Source organism: Chiloscyllium punctatum, chromosome 9, assembly GCF_047496795.1.
Source record: "Chiloscyllium punctatum isolate Juve2018m chromosome 9, sChiPun1.3, whole genome shotgun sequence".
Taxonomy (NCBI): Eukaryota; Metazoa; Chordata; class Chondrichthyes; order Orectolobiformes; family Hemiscylliidae; genus Chiloscyllium; species Chiloscyllium punctatum.
Window position 1 is genome coordinate 73,690,583 of NC_092747.1, and position 21,664 is coordinate 73,712,246.

General features: G+C 42.0%; 1 protein-coding gene across 8 annotated transcripts in view; it reads left to right on the forward strand.

Annotated features, from left to right (window-relative positions):
- cep295 (centrosomal protein 295) overlaps positions 1-21,664 on the forward strand; it is a 201,025-nt gene that overhangs the window by 38,198 nt on the left and 141,163 nt on the right. For all 8 annotated transcript variants that reach the window (XR_011961542.1, XR_011961543.1, XM_072577814.1 and 5 more), the window contains exons 10-13: positions 12,095-12,352; positions 13,096-13,202; positions 15,356-15,658; positions 19,456-19,556. Coding sequence is in view for 6 of the 8 variants with exons in the window: in XM_072577814.1 (XP_072433915.1) it covers positions 12,095-12,352; positions 13,096-13,202; positions 15,356-15,658; positions 19,456-19,556 (769 nt within the window). In the remaining 2 variants the exon portion in view is untranslated. The remainder of the gene's footprint in view (positions 1-12,094; positions 12,353-13,095; positions 13,203-15,355; positions 15,659-19,455; positions 19,557-21,664) is intronic.

Consider the following 21,664-nt stretch of genomic DNA (forward strand, 5'->3'; position numbering starts at 1 on the left):
TGATATCTCTCCCTATTCCTTGTCTCGCTATCACGTGGCACTGGTAAGCAAACCAGAGATAACAACTCTGTTTGTTCTCGTTCTCTGCTTCCATCCTAGCTCCCTGAAATCCTGCCTTATATTCCTATCCCTCCTGTTACCTATGTCGTTGGTACCTACATGGACAACGACTTGAGGCTGGTCACCCTCTGCCTTCAGGACTCCAACAATACCATCCGAGATGTTATGGACCCTGGCACCTGGGAGGTAACACACCAACCGCGAGTCTTGTTCATTCCCAACAAACCTTCTATCTGAGCCTCTAACTATTGAGTCCCCAATGACTAACACTCTCCTCCTTTCCCTCCTTCCCTTCTGTGCAACAGTGACAGACTCTGTGCTGGAGACCTGCGCCCTACTGCATACCCTTGGTAAATCGTTCCCCTCAACAGTATCCAAAATGGTATACATGGTTTTTCAGGGGGACGACCACAGGGGATCCCTCCACTGACATTTTTTTCCACCCTTTGAACAGTCGCCCAGCTTTCTCCGTGTCTAGGAGTAACTACTTCCCTGTAACTCTTATCTATCACCGCCTCTGCCTTCCGAATGATTTGAAGTTCATTCAGCTCCCACTCCAGTTCCCTAACAAGATCTTGGGAGGAGCGAGAGGAGTTGTGTGTAATTCCTGCAGATGTACTTGGATGGGGCATGAATGGCATCCCTCCCCTCAAACATCACACAGGAGGAACATTGCTCTCCCTGCACTGCCATCCCAAGTAAAAAAGGAGAGATGCTTACCTGATACGTTCCTGGTCTTTAAGGTTAGAGGAGGTTGTTGGGTGGGAAGCCCTACAAAGGTAGTGTTTCAGGTTGTGAAAACACTGACTTGTATATCTGGACGGAAATAAAAATACGAAGTCCCTCCTTTCCCAGAAACTTCTGCTCTCTGACTTTAAATTTAAAAGCACAATTCCGTGACTCACCGCTCCCGGCAGGCCCTTGGTGCAAGCTCCCATCCTTTGAGTTGCTGCTGCTGCTGAAAAACAGAAATGGGTCCTGGGGATTTATCTGCCTTATGCATTTTAAGATATCCAGCACCACTACCTCTAATATTGACATTTTTCAAAATGTCACCATCTATTTCTCCACATTTTATATCTTCCAGTAAACACTGATGCAAAGTATCTTACCCCATCTCCAGCGGTTCCACACACGGGCTGCCTTGCTGATTTTTGAAGGGTTGTATTCTCTTTCTAGTTACCCTTTTGTCCTTAATGTATTCATAAATTCCGTTTGGATTCTTCTGAACCCTAATTTGCCATAGCTATCTCCTGTCCTGTTTGTGCCCTCCTGATTTCCCTCTAGAGTATGCTCTTCTGAGGAATCACTTCATCGCTGCTGTTTATGCACCTGACGCATGCTTCCTCCTTTTTCTTAACCATAACCTCAATCTCTCGTCATCTAGCATTCCCTATACATGCCAGCTTTGCCTTTCACCCGAACAGGAACATACTGTCTCTGGACTCACATTATCTCATTTTAGAAGGCTTCCCTTTTCCAGCTGCCCTTCAGTTGCAAACATCCGTCCCCAATCAATTGTGAATGTTCTTGCCTAATACTGTCAAAATTTGGCATTCTTCCAATTTAGAGCTTCAACTTTGAGATCTGGCCCATCCTTTTCCATCATGCTTTTAAAATTAAGAGAATTATGGTCGCTGGCCCCAAAGTGCTGACACCTCAGTCACTTGCTCTGACTTATTTCCCAAGAGTAGTCAAGTTTTGCACCTTCTCTGAGCCACATACTGGCTCAGAAAGTTTCTTGTAGACACTTAACAAATTCCCTTAGCACTATGGCAGTCCCAGTCTATGTGTGGAAAGTTAAATACCATAATCACCCTATTATTCTTACAGTAACTGAAATCTTTCTTACAAATTTGTTTCTCAATTTCCTGCTGACTATTGAGGGGATGACCACCTTATTGAGATTGTACTCTGTACTCTAGACCCCATTCTTATTTCGCAGTTCCACCCAAATAACTTCCCTGAATGTATTTCCACGAATATCCTCCCCGCGTACAGCCATAATGTTATCCCTAATCAAAAATGCCACTCCCCCTCTTCTCTTGCTCACCCTTCTTCTATCCTTCCTATAGTATTTGTACCCTGGAACATTAAGCTGTCACTCCTGTCCATCCCTGAGCCACATCGCTGTAGTTATGATGCTATCCCAATCCCATGCCCTGAGTTTGTCTTTTCCTGTTTGCCCTCTTGCATTGAAATAAATGCAGTTTAATTTATCACTCCTACCTCATTCTCTGCTTTTTTTTTCCCCTACCTACCCTGACTGTTTGTTTGGCTTGCTCCTTTTCCCACCTGTAGCAGTCTCAGACTAATCTCTTTCCTCACAATCTCCCTGGGTCCAATCCCCCCACCTTATAGTTTAAATCCTCCTGAGCAGCTCTAGTGAGTCTCCCCGCAAGTATGTTAGGTCACTTCCACCCCAGAAGAGATTCCAATGATCCGAAATGTGAACCAGTCTCCTTTGCACCAGCTCTTCAGTCACTCATTCATCCACTCTGTCCTCCTATTTCTACCCTCACTTGCTCGTGGCATTGGAAGTAATCTAGAAATAACTATCCTCCAAGAGCCTCCTTTCTGAAATTTATTCCTAACGTTTTATATTCTCCCTTCAGAATCCTATTCTTTTTCCTTTCTATGTCGTTAGTTCCATTGTCGTTAGAAGCCGAATGAGTGTCTTAGACGTTCAACATAACATTCTTGCTCTTGTATACCATGCTCCAACTTTCAACAGAATTATACTGTATGCTTTGTTACCTCTGCTTTGTTCTCTCTGATGTGGAGGTGCTGGTGTCTTTGGGGCGGACAAAATTAAAATTCACATGACACCAGGTCATAGTTCCAAATAAACATGTTGGACTACAAGTTTTCAGAGAACTTCCAAATAAACCTGTTAGACTATAACCTGGTGCCATTGGATTTTGAACTTTTATTCTCTCTGAACTGCTCTGTCCTTCCATATTTAATGATTGATGGGTGCATACACCCAAATCTCTCAGCACCTACACTGCTTTGAATGGTGCCATTTTTATTTTTGTTTGTTAGTGAGGGATTGCAGATTTCTCAAGGTCATCAAATAACCCAGAAAGGACTCACCTCCTTAGATTTCAGTACTTGTGGTATGAATACCTGGAGTTCAGGCATTGAATTTATGCATAATTTATGCTGTATTCTCTTGGCAACTCTTTACTTCTCCCTTATTTTTGAAGGGTACAAACATTGAATATTATTGAAGAATAGAGTCCCAACTTTATGGCTTTCCTAAAAAGAAGCCTGAAGTGTTTAATACTTCAGAAAAGGTTTTTTTTTTTTTTTGCAGTTTGTATGTATTAAAATCAAGATGTATTACAGTGCAGACTGGTGCCATTTGGCTAGCCGTAGTTGTGCTCAGTCTTTGAACAACTGTATACTTGATTCCCATGTTCCAGACTTTTCCCCATAACCCTGTAGTGTGCTAAACTTCAAGTGCATGTCCACTTGCCTTTTCAAAGTTCTAATGGAATTTATTTTCACCAGGTAGTATAGCCCAGATCATACCACCATCATGACGAAACTGTCATATCGACCTTGTTCTTTTATCTTTAATCTGACTCTTGGCTAACAATTTATTTACCAGATGAAAACATTTCTCTTTTTTTTTCTGTCAAAACTTCTTGTATATTGAACATCTGTAGAACATCAGTTAGCCTGTTAAGCCTGCTCCACCATTCAGTTAGATCATGGCTGATCATGTCACTGACAGCACTATCTCAAGCTTGCTGATGTAAATCTCCTGACATCTATTGACCACTGTCTGGAACAGGTTCAATGATTTAGAATCTACAGTCTTCTAGGGGTAATGAATTCAAGATTTGCCACATTAACTGAAGAAATATCTAATTTCTGTTCTAATTGGTGTACCACTTGATCTGAGCTTGAAAAGCAAAGAACTGCAGATGCTGGAAATTTGAAGCAAAAACACATTGCTGGAGAAACTCCGGTCTGTCAGCATCTGGAGAGAAAGCAGTGTCAACTGGTGTTTTGAAGAATGATCTCTGGAACTGTAATTTTGAATCTGCTTTCTCAGGATGCTGCCAGACCTACTAAGTGTCTCCAGCAATTTCTGTTTTAGTCTGAGAAACCCTCTCCGCCCCACTTCCCCCCCCCCCCCCCCCTTATTCTACACTCAGCAGCCAGGGGAGAGATCTTACCTACATCCACCCTGTCATGCTCCCTAAGAAGAATGGGAGAAAATTTCATTTAGGAGAAAGTGAGGACTGCAGATGCTGGAGATCAGAGCTGAAAGTGTGTTGCTGGAAAAGTGCAGTAGGTCAGGCAGCATCCAAGGAACAGAAGAATCGACGTTTCTGGCATGAGCCCTTCTTCAGGAATGAGGAGAGTGTGCCAAGCGGGCTAAGATAAAAGGTAGGGAGGAGGGACTTGGGGGAGGGGCGTTGGAAATGCGATAGGTGGAAGGAGGTTCAGGTGAGGGTGATAGGCCGGAGTGGGGGTGGGGGCGGAGAGGTCAGGAAGAAGATTGCAGGTTAGGAAGGCGGTGCTGAGTTTGAGGGTTGGGACTGAGAAAAGGTGGGGGGAGGGGAAATGAGGAATCTGGAGAAATCTGCGTTCATCCCTTGTGGTTGGAGGGTTCCTAGGCGGGAGATGAGGCGCACTTCCTCCAGCCGTCGTGTTGCTATGGTCTGGCCATGGAGGAGTCCAAGGACCTGCATGTCCTTGGTGGAGTGGGAGGGGGAGTTGAAGTGTTGAGCCACGGGGTGGTTGGGTTGGTTGGTCCAGGTGTCCCAGAGGTGTTTTCTGAAACATTCCGCAAGTAGGCGGCCTGTCTCCCCAATATAGAGGAGGCCACATCGGGTGCAGCGGATGCAGTAAATGATGTGTGTGGAGGTGCAGGTGAATTTGTGGCAGATATGCAAGAATCCCTTGGGGCCTTGGAGGGTAGTAAGGGGGGAGGTGTGGTCGCAAGTTTTGCATTTCTTGCGGTTGCAGGGGAAGGTGCCGGGAGTGGAGGTTGGGTTGGTGGGGGGTGTGGACCTGGCGACGGAGGTCATGGAGGGAGTGGTCTTTTCGGAATGCTGATAGGGGAGGGAAGGGAAATATATCCCTGGTGGTGGGGTCTGTTTGGAGGTGGCGGAAATGACGACTGATATGATATATATGGAGGTTGCTGGGGTAGTAGGTGAGGACCAGTAGGGTTCTGTCCTGGTGGCGATTGGAGGGGCGGAGCTCCAGGGCAGAGGAGCGGCAAGTGGAGGAGATGCAGTGGAGAGCATCGCCGGGTCCCAGCTATGCCTGTCTCTTTGGCTATGTAGGACAGTCTATCTTCCGTAATTACACCGGCACCATTCCCCACCTCTACCTCCGCTACATTGATGACTGCATTGGCGCCACCTCATGCTCCCACGAGGAGGTTGAGCAATTCATCAACTTCACCAACATATTCCACCCTGACCTTCTATTTACCTGGACCATCTCTGACACCTCCCTCCCCTTCCTGGGCCTCTCCATCTCCATTAATGATGACCGACTTGACACTGACATTTTTTACAAACTCACCGACTCCCACAGCTACCTGGATTACACCTCTTCCCACCCTACCTTCTGCAAAAATGCCATCCCGTGGGTGATGTCACGAACGTAGGTGGTAAGTTTCTGGGCTGAGCGTGACAGGCCATGTCGCGATAGGAAGAGTTGAGTTCGGTGGGAGAGGCACTGGATGAGACAATGGGTTGACCGGGGCGGTTAGGTTTGTGTATCTTCGGAGGGAGGTAGAGTCGGGCAGTGCGGGGTTCACGGACAAGGAGGATGGAAGATGTGATGAGTTGTGGATGGTCTGGGAGATGATGGTTTGGTGAAGGGAGGTGAGGTTGTGATCAAGGGGTAGTAGTAGGAAATGTTGACGAGTTGCCTGGCTTCAGTGGTACAGAGATCGGTGTGCCACACTACTACTGTGCCCCCGTTGTCTATGGATTTCATGGTAAGGTTGAGGTTGGAGTGGAGGGCTGCACGTTGAGGGTAAGAAGTTGGAGTGGGTGTAGGGGGTGGACAGGTTGAGGTGGCCAATGTCACGGCAGCAGTTTGAAATGAAGAGGCCAAGGGTGGGTAACAGGTCGGCACTGCGTGTCCAGGTTGATGGGGTGTATTGGAGGTGGGCCAAGGGGGCTTCGTTGGGTGGGGCTGTCTTGGTTGAAAACGTGGGCGCTGAGGCAGAGGCGGTGGAAGAAACCTTCAAGGTCGTAGCGTGTGTTAAACTGATTAACCTGGGGCCATCGAGGGATAAAGGTGAGGCCTTTACTGAGGACTAAATGTTCGTCCTCAGTTACGGGGAGGTCTGGAGCATGGCAGGGCTAGGAGCTGGAGGCGGGAGTGGAGTCAGTTGCTTGAGTGGTTGTAGTGTCAGTAGTGATATCACCAACGGAAGTGACCTTCTCAAAGGAGGCAGAAGTGGAGCTTATATCTCTGTTAACCGGGCGGAAGTGATGTCACGAGTGATGAGGCTGACGTTTTGACGCCTGGAGGAAGAACTCCTTTTCTGCATTGGGACATTGCAACCACACGACACAAATGTGGATTTCAACAGCTTTCTCATTTCCTCTCCTCCCACGTTATCCAAGTCCCAAGCCTTAAATCTGGTTACTGAGTATGTCTGGGGGAGTTTTGTATCTTCTCCATGAAGACAAACCAGTCAATGACCTTTTATCTTTCCCCCATTTGTGGGGGTGGTGGGGGGGGAGCGAGAGAAATATACAAAATTTATAAAGGGAATAGGTAAGCTAGAAGTAGATGGGATGTTTCTATTGGCAGGTGAAACTAGGACAAGAGGGCATAGCCTCACAATTAAGGGGAGCAGATTTAGGACTGAATTGGGAAGGAACTTCTTCACCCAGAGGGTTGTGAATCTGGAATTCCCTGCCCAGTGAAGTAGTTGAGGCTTCCTCAGCACATGTTTTTAAAGCGAAGACAGATTTTTTGAACAGTAAAGGAATTTAGGGTTATGATGAGAAGGCAGGTAAGTGGAGCTGAGGCCATGAAGAGATCAGCCATGATCTTATTGAATGGCGGAGTGGGCTCGAAGGATCAGGTGGTCAGCACCTCCTATTTCGTATGTTCTTACAGTCCAGCAGATTTATTTGAAGCCATAAGTTTACAGAGCGTAACGAAGGAGCAGCATTGAGAAAGCTTGTGATTTCATATAAACCTGTTAGACTGTAACCTGTTGACATGCAACTTCTTGATTTGTTACACACTCTGTAGTATTCGTTAAAATGTTGTCTCCTGGTTTGTTACCCGTGCCACGTGATAGAGAGTCGAGGAATAGGGAGAGAGAACAGTTAAATACGTGGCTACAGGGATGGAGGGAGGGATTTCGGTACTTGGATAACTGGGGTTCTTTCTGGGGAAGGTGCGACCTCTATAAACAGGATGGTCTGCACCTGAACCTGAGGGGCACCAGTATCCTTGGGGGGAGGTTTGCTAGTGCTCTTGGGGGGGGTTTAAACTAACTCTGCAGGGGCATGGGAACCCAGACTGTAGCTTTAGGGTGCAGGACCTGGAGTGTAGGGAGGTTAGGAATATGGCATCAATCTTAAAGGAGGGTGCCTGTAAACAGAAGAGTGGCTTGAAGTGTGTATACTTTAATGCCAGAAGTATACGAAATAAGGTAGGTAAACTTGCAGCGTGGGTTGGTACCTGGGACTTCGATGTTGTGGCCATTACAGCGACATGGGTAGAACAGGGACAGGAATGGCTGTTGCAGGTTCCAGGGTTTAAATGTTTTAGTAGGGTCAGAGGTGGGGGTAAAAGAGGGGGGGGTGTGGCTTTGCTTGTCAAAGATAGTATTACAGCGGTGGAAAGGAAGATGGACGAAGATTTGCCATCTGAGGTAGTTTGGGTTGAGGTTAGGAATAGGAGAGGTGAGGTCACCCTGTTAGGAGTCTTTTACAGGCCTCCTAATAGTCCTAGAATCGTTGAAGAAAGGATTGTGAAGATGATTCAGGAGAAGAGTGACAGTAATAGGGTGATTGTTATGGGAGACTTTAACTTTCCTGATATTGATTGGGAAAGCTATAGCTCAAGTTCGTTAGATGGGTCAGTGTTTGTGCAATGTGTGCAGGAGAGTTTCCTGACACAATATGTGGATAAGCCAACAAGAGGTGAGGCCATACTGGATTTGGTTCTGGGTAACGAACCAGGCCAGGTATTAGAACTAGAGGTAGGTGAGCACTTTGGGGACAGTGACCACAATTCGGTGATTTTTACTCTCGTGATGGAGAGGGATAAGTGTGTACTACAGGGCAAGAGTTATAGCTGGGGGCAGGGAAAGTATGATGCGTTGAGGCATGACTTAGGATGTGTGGATTGGAAAAGTAGATTCCAAGGCAAGAGCGTAATTGATATGTGGAACTTGTTCAAGGAGCAACTATTGAGTGTCCTTGATAAGTACGTACCTGTCAGGCAGGGAGGAAAGGGTCGTGTGAGGGAGCCGTGGTTTAATAAGGAATTGGAATCCCTTGTTAAATGGAAGAGGGCGGCCTTTGTAAAGATGAGGCGTGAAGGTTCAATAGGGGCGATTGAGAGTTGTAAGGTAGCCAGGAAGGACCTGAAGAGAGCTAAGAGCAGCAAGGAGGGGACATGAAAGGTCCTTAGTTGGTAGGATTAGGGAAAACCCTAAGGCTTTCTATAGGTATGTTAGGAATAAAAGAATGACTAGGGAAGGAATAGGTCCAATCAAGGATAGTAATGGGAAGTTGCGTGTGGAGGCTGAAGAGATTGGGGAGGCACTGAATGAATACTTTTCGTCAGTATTCACTCAGGAACAGGACATTGTTGTCGATATGAATACTGAGGCACGAATAAGTAGAATGGATGGCTTTGAGATATGTAGAGAAGAGGTGTTGGAAATTCTGGCAAGGGTGAAAATAGATAAGTCCCCTGGGCCTGATGGCATTTATCCTAGGATTCTCTGGGAAGCAAGGGAGGAGATTGCAGAGCCATTGGCCTTGATTTTTGTGTCCTCTTTGTCTACAGGAGTAGTGCCAGAGGACTGGAGGCTAGCAAACGTGGTTCCCTTGTTCAAGAAGGGGAGTAGGGATAATCCAAGTAACTATAGGCCAGTGAGTCTCACTTCTGTTGTGGGCAAAGTCTTAGAGAGAATTGTAAGGGATAGGATTTATGCACATCTGGATCGGAATAATGTGATCAAGGATAGTCAGCATGGTTTTGTGAAGGGCAGGTCGTGCCTCACAAACCTTACGGAATTCTTTGAGAAGGTGACTAAGGAGGTAGATGAGGGGAAAGCGGTAGATGTGGTGTATATGGATTTTAGTAAGGCGTTTGATAAGGTCCCCCATGGTAGGCTACTGCAGAAAATACAGAGATATGGCATTGAGGGTGAGTTGGAGGTTTGGATTAGGAATTGGCTGGCTGGAAGAAGACAGTGGGTAGTAGTTGATGGCAAAGGTTCATCTTGGAGTGCCGTCACTAGCGGTGTTCCGCAAGGATCTGTTTTGGGACCATTGCTGTTTGTCATTTTTATAAATGACCTGGAGGAAGGGTTAGAAGGTTGGGTGAGCAAGTTTGCGGATGATACGAAAGTCGGAGGAGTTGTAGACAGTGAGGAAGGACGTGGCAGGTTACAGCGGGATATAGAGAAGCTGCAGAGCTGGGCAGAAAGGTGGCAAATGGAGTTCAATGTAGCTAAGTGTGAGATGATTCACTTTGGTAAGAGTAATAAAAAGATGGGGTACTGGGCTAATGGTCGGATACTTGGTAGTGTGGAAGAGCAGAGGGATCTTGGTGTCCATGTACACAGATCTCTGAAAGTTGCCACCCAGGTAAATAGTGCAGTGAAGAAGGCATATGGCGTACTAGCTTTTATTGGTAGAGGAATTGAGTTCTGGAGTCCTGAGGTCATGCTGCAGTTGTATAAGACTCTGGTGCGGCCGCATCTGGAATATTGTGTGCAGTTTTGGTCGCCATACTATAGGAAGGATGTGGAGGCACTGGAACGGGTGCAGAGGAAGTTTACCAGGATGTTGCCTGGTATGGTAGGAAGATCGTATGAGGAAAGGCTGAGGCACTTGGGGTTGTTTTCATTGGAGAAAAGGTGGTTTAGGGGTGACTTGATAGAGGTGTACAAGATGATTAGGGGGTTAGATAGGGTTGACAGTGAGAACCTTTTTCCACGTATGGAGTCAGCTATTACAAGGGGGCATAGCTTTAAATTAAGGGGGGGTAGATATAGGACTGATGTTAGGGGTAGGTTCTTCACTCAGCGAGTCGTAAGTTCATGGAATGCCCTGCCAGTAGCAGTAGTGGACTCTCCCTCTTTATGGGTATTTAAGCGGGCATTGGATAGGTATATGGAGGATAGTGGGTTAGTGTAGGTTAGGTGGGCTTTGATCGGCGCAACATCGAGGGCTGAAGGGCCTATACTGCGCTGTAATGTTCTATGTTCTATGTTCTAAAATTAAACCTTTTTCTGTTGCCCACATAAATTCAAAGGAATAGGAACTGAAGCTAAGTAGCCAAGCTAAAGTATGATAGCTGGGACTGCCCTCTGGTAATCTCGGATTAAAAAGGAGATTACTGAAGGCTCAAATGTTTCCACTGTAACAAAATGAGACACATTCTTCAACTTCCAGCATTTTGAAAAAAAGACTGAAGGGACTTATCTGACTTCATGAGTCCAAAATGGAAAGCAAAAGCAAAAGGCAATGGATCAAATTTATAATTGGAATTATAGGAAACAGAGGTAAACGCTGCTAGGAGTGCAGAAGAAGGATGTAGGTTAGATGAGAGATACAAAGGCTCTTTTACCTGAAGGGACGATAAATCCCCTTTTTCTTCAAATGAGGCATATAAGCCCATGGAAAAGTGATACAGGAGTTACTCCGACTTACTTGTTGGAGAACGATTTTGTTGTCCCTGCAGAGTTCAGTGTAAGCCAAAGTGTTAGAAAATGTATAAAATTTTCCAGGAGATCATCAGTTTGAGTATAAAACAATTGAAGTCCACTCTCCATTATCTGTAGACACTGGGAATTTTGGAGAGCTACCAACAGACTTTCAAGGGACTCCATCAGGTTCAAGTTTAAGGCATGTTTTCCCAGATACCCACAAGATTTGGGACATAACTCCTGAAGTCCAGATTTGTTCTTTTAAACCTATGTTGTACTCCCTCCAGGGGCAATATATCCTTTGTAAGGTGTGGTGCTGCTGGTGCTCAGTACTTGCAAGTGGATTAAACCAGGTTTTGTGTATCCTCAGCGTTGTGATTACTCCAGTTCTTTAGATCTGAAGGTCTGCATTCCATTAGCTTTCTTGATTACTCTCTGCACCTGTTTGTGATGTTTAAAGATCTGTGCACCTGAACTCCAAGTCTGTTTGGCTATCCACTGTACTTAGTTTCATAACTAAACTTCATACTATCTTTCCTATGTAGATTACGACAGTGTATTGGATCTGAAGGCATTTCCTTAAGTCCAATTGTTACACTTTATGGATACAAACATGAACTGGGAGAAGGTGTCATAGAGTCCTACAGCATGGAGACAGGCCCTTTGGCTCAAACTGGTCCCTGCCAACAAAATGTAATTCTACGCTAACCCCATTTCCTTGCACTTGGCCATATCCATAAACATTTCCTATTGATGTATTTGTCCAAATGCCTTTTAAATGTTGTTAATGTATCAGCCTCAACCGCTTCCACTGGTACATGGAGTAGGCCATTTGAAACTTTGAATCTGCTCTGTTATTTAATCAGATAATGGCTGATCTCAATTGTAACTCGACTCTACTTTCCTGCCCTACTGCTGATAACCATTCACACTTTGCTTTCCAATAATCTGTGCACCTCTGCCTTTTAAACATTTTGAAAGGTTTTGCTTTTACTGAATTTTGTTTTTTTTTGTTATGTACACTAATATTCCATTATGTGCCATTTGTATTGATTTTCAGTCAGGCAGATGAAGCAATTCATAAAATAGTATAGGACTTTGTAACTAATCATTTCTTTCTGCTACTGTGCTACTGTTAAGATCTAGGTTTGGTAGCATCCAGTCAACCTCTGACATGCCAAAGTAATGCAGCCTTGAAGAAACTGTTTACCAAGATAAAGACACAGAGGGACCATTGTTCAAAACCTGAACCAAAGTGTGTGAGCAAAGATATGACCATTGAGTCTGGGTCAATTACCAGTGGACAAAATGATCAAAGAACTTTAATGAAATCCACAGCTAACAATTTAAGCGAAGAGCATCTAGAAATACCATCAGTGCTGATTCAAGCCAATAAACGTGAGTCCAATGGCCTTTATTAAGTTTTTTTTGATTTTCTTTAGAATATCTTCCTTTTTTTTGTCATATACTCAATTGCGGGAGTACAGTGAAAAGTTTACAGTGACACAAGGCGTCATCTTAGGTACAAATGTTTCTCTTGTTAGACACAAAATAGAGAAATAAAGGAGAGAAAGGGAAAGAAAAAGTTCCATTACTTTACAGTTATTCATTAGTATAAGTTAGAAAATAAGCATGACAGCATTTCTATAAAGGACGTCAAGTAGATCACCACAGGGAGATTCCACACGTGGCCTGACAGGGCTCCCAAGCCGCTGACTGCTGCATAGGTCTTCAAGCCAACAACCATTCCCACTCCTCTCGGGCCTCCAGCCCACTCTGCATCAGGGATAAACACCAAAAAGAGGGGGTGTTTTTAAAAAAATAAATAAATAAATAGAAGGAGCAGAGGAGCTCCGGCTGGAGGCTCATTTTGCCGTCATCTTGACCAGTAAATTACATTTTGTAAATTGCAGTTTTGTCCAAACATTTTTTGGTTCTTTAATTTTGTATCATTAGTGAACGTATCATTTGTACTTTTTTGTCAGAAATCTTATTTTAGCATCAATTGTTGGACAGAATTTTGACCAATCTCCATTTGATGTATTGTTCATCGGATTGAAATTAATTACCTTATGAAGTACACTGATATCATGTACAGCATATATTTATGATCCATAATCTATCCTGTTGTACTTTTCTAGAGCAAAATGAAGTTTGTGAAGATGCCATAAAGGCTGGAATTGCAACCTTGTGTCACCCAAAAGAGCAAGCAACTAGAACTAGATCTGAAATAGACAGAAGGAAACAAGTATGTTTACAGAAACTCAAAGGAAGAGTCTTCGCTAAGTAAAGGGTTATGTTTTCTTTGTGCTCCCTCCCATCCCTCAAGAAAAGCTCTTCTGGTCTGTTGCAAAGTAAAAGTTCTATTATAACATGGGTTGCTTTTTAGCTGGATCACCTATTCTCACCTACTCACAGGCCTATTATTGCATAATGGGTTGCATTCAGTATAGCTCACCCATTTTATCCTACTGTCTCAATTCTTATCATTTATTCAGCTTTTAGATTAGATTAGATTCCCTACATTATGGAAACAGGCCCTTTGGCTCAACAAGTCCACACCGACCCTCCAAAGAGCAAGCAACCCACCCATCCTAATTTCTCTACCTCGTATTTACCCCTGATTAATGCATCTAATACTATTAAAAATGTAGCATGGCCAATTCACTTGACCTGCACATCTTTTGGAGTGTGGCAGGAAACCGGAGCATCCGGATGAAACCCACGCAGAATGGGGAGAACGTGCAAACTCCACACAGGCCCAAGGCAGGAATCAAGCCCAGCTCCCTGGCACTGAGAGATAGCAGTGCTATAACCACTGAGCCAAAGTGCTGCCCATTCTTCTGTTCTGATGTGCTATTCCTAATCTCCCTGTTACCCATCCCCGATTCATCTTCAGAATAACTACCACTTTTTTTCTTTTGAAGAGTCGTTCAAAATGTTAATACTGCTGTCTACCCACTGATGTTGCCAAACCACCTGAGTTTTACTGGAAATTTCTGTTCTTGTTCTTGTTTCAGATCTCCAGCATTCACCGTTCTTTGAAATTGACTTGTGTCCTGTTGCTGGCAACATTTTCATTATGATGCAAAATTTGTTGTCTTGATGGGAGGAAAATATACAGTTTGGGTTCTTTAATACATATAAATGGGAAATTGTTGTGATTCACAGTCAAAATTCACACAATATCAGGTTATAGTCCCAATGGGTTTATTTGGAAGTACAAGCTTTCAGGGCGCTGCTCCTTCCACAGATTGGTACTGATTCACAAATACGGTCATTCTGTGAATTAATCATGTGAATGAATCGTTAGCTCTTAATTATGCTGGCAACCTAGCTGAAAATTTAACAAGAAAACCCCTAAAGTTCCTGAAGGGCTGTGTTTTCCTCTTCATGGGTTGCTAATAATTTTGGGCTAAGAGAGGAAGTCAGTGTGACTGCACTATTTATCTGATTTCATTTTGCTGGGTTAAATCACTTTTTTTTTTGCTTTAGTTTTGCACTGTCACCTTCTGAAACTCTTGTGGAAGTGTTAAAGATGCACTTATTTTTCTGTCCTTAATTAAGCTTTAATTATATCTGTCACATTCATGATGAGGCGTAGTATTTCTCTAGAAATATTTTGGCTGTTACAAAGCTCCTCTCATTTGCTAGTATAGGACCACCAGTACCATACCTTTCAATGGAATAATTTTGGAATGAGCACTCACATTAATATCTTGATGTTGTATTTATTTTTGAAATTGAAGCTTCCTTTGCATTTCAAGAATTCCATTCATAATTTCCATCCTGGTGTTCAAATTTCTCTGATTTTTAAAAAATATAAACTATAACCTGAGGGGCTAGATGGTCTACCCCTGTTCGCAGTTACTGTAATTTACTAGCAGTACTACAATCCTGTTCAGATTATCCTGGTAGTCATGCCTTTAGGCTACTAACCCCAACAATTTGCACTTTCTCCCCTTAATCTACCTACTTTTTTTAAAGCTGCTGCTTCAAAGTACCGACAATTGGATATTGATCATCACTTCCAATAGCTAGATTGTAAAGACTTGAATGTAAATATTTAAATGAAGAAAGGGGTTTTTGGTGCAATATGTGATAGAAATTTATGCTCATTGTGTGTGGTGAGGTGAATGTTTTCTTCAATAATTGCATTTCTAATGTCTAGGATATCCCAGTCCTGTTAAGGTACAATAAAACTTATTCCATATATCCAAACCTCAAAATTCTGAAAAGGTGATGAATTGAGTCAATGTTTCAACCTACTGTGCTATCTCGTCCTTATCAATAATTTTTCATGAAATGGGTATGAAAAGACAAATAGAATTTATTAATGAGTGTTTGATATCAATGTATCTTTGGTGCTTTACCTGCCTATACTCTTTTATTTTTCATTAGTTACATGAATTAGAATACAAAAAGCAACAACAGTTGCATTTGATCTGGCAATCAGGACAACAGAAGCTGAATCGAGAACCACAAGTGCAAGGCATTCAGTTACAGCAGCAACAAAATGAAGAAATTCGAATGCAGGAAAGAGTGAATAGCGACTTGGAAAAGCGGTCACAGCAGCAGGATGTGCAGACAAAAGAATGGTTAAGATGTCAGGAGCCAAGGAAAGAAAATACCTTGTACGAACAAAGTACTTGGAGATCCAAAGCTGCACAGGTGGTTAAAGGAAACCCACATGTGAATACTGAGGTAAGTGAATTGTTGCATACCTTAAATTGTGATGACAAAATAAAAATCATTATTTATTAATTTAAAAATTTGCAGCCCTAAACTTGATAGCAAACTTGATATTATTTACTTTCATAGTATTTGGATCCCTATCAATGAAATGAAAAGAAGAAAAAAATTGCTGATCAGGCTGGTTCAACATGCAGTAGTACTTCACTGCTTGTGAGATTGTATTGAATGCGTTACCATAAATGTTTGTTATAACTTTGAAAAGGATTTGAAGATGTGGCATTCTAATTAGCTTGCTTCTGTAGAATCCTTTTGGAATGCTTTCTGCTAGTTAGAGCAAAGAACAAAGGCATTGTGTTAAGAAAACAAAGTTTTCACACAGCTTAGCCCCCTCAGAAGTGACTGTAATTAGGCAAATGTACCTTAGGTACTTTGTATTCTTTCTGGTTAATGTCTTCAATGGCTCTCACTGATACACAAGCTTAATTTGTAGGCCTTTTTGTCACCATTATAGTAACAGCAAATTTTATTTTTCTGTATCTTTGTTTATGGACTGCATTTGAAAGAAAGATGGTTTAAAACCAAGGATTATGAACGGAATTAACCGATCTGTTTTAAAAAGCAAACTAGTGAAACTGATTATAAGTTAAGTATACACTGCTTTATTCAAACGGGAGGGAAGCAGTTTGTAGACTGCTCAATTTGGCTGGTACTCTTGTACTAGCCAAATTGAGATTCTGCCAGCAACAGATTGCTGATTGGCTTGTGGAGTTATGATCAGTTGTGGATCAAAGGATATTAGTTTTACAATCATCTGGTTGGCCTTTGGATAGTTGAATAGTTGATAGTCTTTTTCTCTCAAGTTTTTTAAAAAAAACCTAAAGCCAGTTTATTTTCTCCCAACAGTTGTAAGCTACTTCTGTTAGCCAAAAAAAAAAGACTCTCTCATTTTCAAACCGTTTCACAATATATCCTGTAAAAAAAAAAAGGTCAGAGCCAGAATGAAAAGGTCCAAGAACTGAAGGTATTGGGGAACTAAAACAACAGTTCCATCCAATCCTGTGAAATGTGTTTCCCGGTTATTTTTCCCGCTGCCCGTAACACTATATTTTCTTGATTTTAAAAACAAGAAGAACTGTAGATAAAATCAGTAAAAGCAATCATTCGACCCAAAACGTTAACTCTGATTTCTCTCCACAGATGCTACCAGACTTGCTGAGGTTTTCCAGCAATTTCTGTTTTTATTTTTTTTAATTCTGTCTGTGAGAGAGAGGTGGGATTTAGTAAGGATCTGGGGAAGTTGGCTACATTGTGTTGATGGTTCATAGTTGTTTACCTGTAGCTAGAATTTGAACTTGTAGTAAAATTTAGTTCTTATTAAATTAGACTAATTAATTAAACTGCATTTGATTGAATGCAAGGGGCCTCATAGGGAAGGCAGATGAACTCCAGGCATGGTTCAGAACATGGGGCTGGGATATGATAGCAATTACAGAAACGTGGCTCAGGGATGGGCAGGACTGGCAGCTTAATGTTTCAGGATCCAAATACAAATACAGGAAGGATAGAAAGGGAGGCAAGAGGAGGGGGAAGTGGCATTTTTGAGGGATAGTATTACAGCTGTGCTGAGGGAGGATATTATTGGAAATACATCCAGGGAAGTTATTTGTGTGGGACTGAGAAATAAGAAAGGGATGATCACGTTATTGGGATTGTATTATAGACCCCCTAATAGTCAGAGGGAAATTGAGAAACAAACTTGTAAGGTGATCTCAGCTATCTGTAAGAATAATAGGGTGGTTATGGTAGGAGATTTTAACTTTCCGAACAGACTGGGACTGCCATAGTGTTAAAGCTTTTAGATGGAGAGGAATTTGAGTGTGTACAAGACAATTTTCTGATTCAGTATGTGGATGTACCTACTAGAGAAGGTGCAAAACATGACCTACTCTTGGGAAATAAGGTGGGGCAGGTGACTGAGGTGTCAGTGGGGGAGAACTTGGGGACCAGCGACCATAATTCTATTAGTTTTTAAATAGTGATGGAAAAGGGTAGACCAGATCTAAAAGTTGAAGTTCTAAATTGGAGAAAGGCCAATTCTGACAGTATTAGGCAAGAACTGGGTTCAAGGAGTCCAGAACTAGAGGTCATAGGTTTAAGATGAGAGAGGAAAGATATAAAAGATACCTAAGGTGCAACCTTTTCATGCAGAGGGTGGTATGTGTATGGAATGAGCTGCCAGAGGAAGTGGTGGAGGTTGGTACAATTACAACATTTCAAAGACATCTGGATGGGTATATGAATAGGAAGGGTTTGGAGGGATTATGGGCCGGGTGTTGGCAGGTGGGACTAGATTCAGTTGGGATATCTGGTTGGACTGAAGGGTCTGTTTCCATGCTGCACATCTCTGACTCTAAGTACAGAGCTATTCATATTTTCTGTGAATCTGGTTCTATGTGACAGGTAAATTAGGAGCCCTACATAATTTTTTTTTATTGAAGAATCGGAAGTCTTTTGTGATGACTCTGGAAATAGTGGAGCTTGATTTCCAGCACAGTACCCCAGTAAGATGTCACACCATCTTATTAGTACCAACACCCTTCCGATGTCTCATTTCATCTGGCAGTTGCGTGACCTTAGACATATGAATCTCCTCGTGTTTATCATATATGCCACATGATCTCCCTCATCTTGCCTTTTGTCCCATCCTGCATGCTCTGCCCACTCGTCACCACATTCTGCCTTTTTCAACCCTGGCAAAGTACTGTTAACGTTGAATCAGTTCTTTAAATGAGTGGAAAAGCAAGTAATTACAGGCAAATTTGTCTAACCTTCTGGTGGGGGAAAGAGCTGAACAGTATCAATTGCAGCTTTCACTGATTAAAGGGGGAGTTATGGAGGTAGGCTGAAGAATACTCCCAAAACCTTTTTGTTTTCAGATTTTAACCATTGACACAGACCCACAACAAAATCCTTTTTAAGAAGAAAAACAAAGCATGACTAACAAAAGTTGAAAATATGGGAATTGCTTCACTACTGCACACTGAGTGAGTGTACAAGGAAGGAAAAAAAAGAGATACATTGTGTTTCTTAAATTCAAAGATGCTGGTGTGGGAATACCTGAGATTTTTGCAGACCATGTTAATGCTAGAAATTTGGAAAACCAATGGCTGCTGTAACACAAGTTTGAATGCTATACTGTAAATACTTGGAAAGTTTTTTAAAGTGACCCTAATTTTCAACATCAGCTCCCGACCTCCTAATAGTCATAGATCCATGTTTTGATCAAACAGTTTCTAGAGGTGAGGCAAGTGTGACGACCCTTGATGTAAAGACTGCATTTGACCAAGTGTGGGGTCAAAGTGAAAACTGGAGCCAGTGGGGATTAAGGAGGAAAACGTTATGCTGTTTGGAATTGTGCCTACCACAAAGGGTTCTAGTTGTTGGTGAGTCACTGCAGCTATAGAATACCTTGAGAGCTCCTCAAGGTAGTATCCCAATGCCTAGCCATCTTCAGCTGCTTCATCAGTGAGCTTTTGTCTATCATAAGGTCAGAGATGAGATATTTGCTGGTGACTGCACTTTGTTCAAGGTCATTTGCCAGTTACTGAAACTGGCTTGCACCATGATACCATGCTGAGTGGACATGTAAGGTAGAAACAAAATTGTAACTGTTTCAGTAAACAGGTGTCCAATATATTTGTTTAGTGCTTTAAATAATCTTGATGTTACAAGTTGCAAAGGAAATCAATTTTTTGAGTAGTTTTATCTTTGTAGGATAATTTTGTTTTTTTTTCTGTACTCCACAGTTGGACCATCACAAGCACTCTCTGACAAATGAGCCATCCCCAGATGATGAGCATATGTGTACAATTCATCAGTATCAGCAGCACCTTATTGAGCAAAACAGGTAAGGAGTTCAGTGACTCATTTTCTGATGTTTTATGATGCCCTTAACCATTTTTTTTTCTGCAAAGATATTTGTAAATTATTTTTGGCTCCTAATTATAGATTGCATTTGCTGATTTAAATTAGCTGATGCTTTTCAATGTACGTGTCTTTAAGTTGTCTGCTGATGTGGCAATCCATGCAATGTTGTCTCAATCAATGCTTTTGAACTATAGTTATTTTAAAACTGTAACATCTAATGATATTAACACACTCCATTATTGCAGGCAAAGAAATTTCTTAGATTCACCAATTGCCTCATACTTATGCCAAATGTCTGTCACCTCCCTTTTCTCTCTTTCTTTTTTTGGCTGCCTGTCTTCTTTGGCTACACTTACTACTGTTTTGGTAGTCTATCTATATTCTGTTGTAGTTGATTGATATCACCTTTGTTAGCCAAACCTCCCAGTTCAGTGTCATCAGCAAACTTTCATCCATGCTTCAATATCCAAGGTAGTTGTATAAATAAAAATAAATAGGAATTTTAGTACTGACTCTTGAAACAGTTCACTCTTGTCTGAAAAGCAAACATTTATTTTGATTCAGTGTTTTATCTTTCAACCCATAAGCTGACGTCCTCCATTCCTTAAGCCACAATTTTGTTAACTTGCCTTTTCAATTCCATATGGGCAGCATAGTGTTTTTCCTTCTTTAGCCTTCTCTGTAACTACCTTTTTAAAAATTCCATTAACCAAGTTAAACATGATCTGTGTGTGTTTTTTTAAAAATAAAATTACATTGGGTGTCCTTAGCAAAGTTAGACCTCTCCAAGTACCTATTGAATTTATTTTCCCAAATTGACAGTCAATTCACCAGCCTGTTAGGTATGTTATTGTGTTCTTCCTTGAATGAATGTGTTGAATTTTCCACTCTCCAATCACCTTTACCATCTATTGGATAATTAATTAGATTAGATTATATCCAGTCCTTCTACAGTCTCCACCTCTACTTCAATTTAGGATGCAAGCCATTCTGACTAGATGACTTAATCCCTTTCCACATAGCCAGCCTTCTTAATAGATGCTTTCAGTGCATTATCTGTATTCTCCAAATTGGAATACATTTTTGTTTGTGAATCACGAGGTGCAAATCCCGTATTGAAATAAGGGGGGAAAAGAAAAGCTAAGATTCCAGTGCAGTGCTGAAGAATTGGTGCCATTTTCATATGAAATGTTAAATCAAGGGACCATCTGCCTGTTGAGGTAGATGTTAAAGATGTGTATTCTGTAGAAGAGCTAGGGAGTTATCCCAGATATCCTAGTTTGATACTTATTCCACAATCAATATTATGAAAAGATTACTTGCTTTGCTGTTCATCAAATTATTAAAATGAAATGCTGTGTTTCCTACATTACAATCAATGACTACGCTTCAAAAAGCACTTGGGTGGTGTTGGTGACCTAAGATGTTTGGTGATTATGAAAAGTGCTATCTGTGTGCAAATCTATTCCTTTACTCTTGTCTCTTTTTCAGAAAAGATCTTGCTAATATTCTTATCATGATCACATCATACTGACTGACTAGTAATCCAAAATCCCAAGCCAATATTCTGGGACATGGTTTGAAACCCTCAATGATAGATGGTAAAATTTAATTTCACCAACATCTGGAATAGAAGACTCACTTAATTGTAACCATGTAGCCACTGCTAGTTGTTATAAAAACTAGTATGGAAAAAAGCCTTTTTCCAGTTCAACTTCAGAATTTTTTTTTTATTCTTGGTTTTGTCCACTGCAAAGCTGATCTTTTGACTCTTAAACATCTGTGGCCTTATACTTGGTTAATCTATTTGACCCACGTAAATCCTCAGCACCTGATCCAGCCATGGCTCTTTGCGAGATGGACCAAGAAGGAAGTTGTTGTGAACACATTGCAGAAATACAGCCCTTTTTGGCTGTCACTCTAACATTTATCCCAATAAAATATCCAAAATAATTTCACTCTATTGCTCTTGCTTACCTTTTGCTTATTCTAAATGTTTAAATATTTAGAACTGTCCAGTCTTTCCCTCTGCTCCGTTGTACTTTTCTGTTCCATGTTCTACTAGTGTTTTTACATATTTTCTTACCT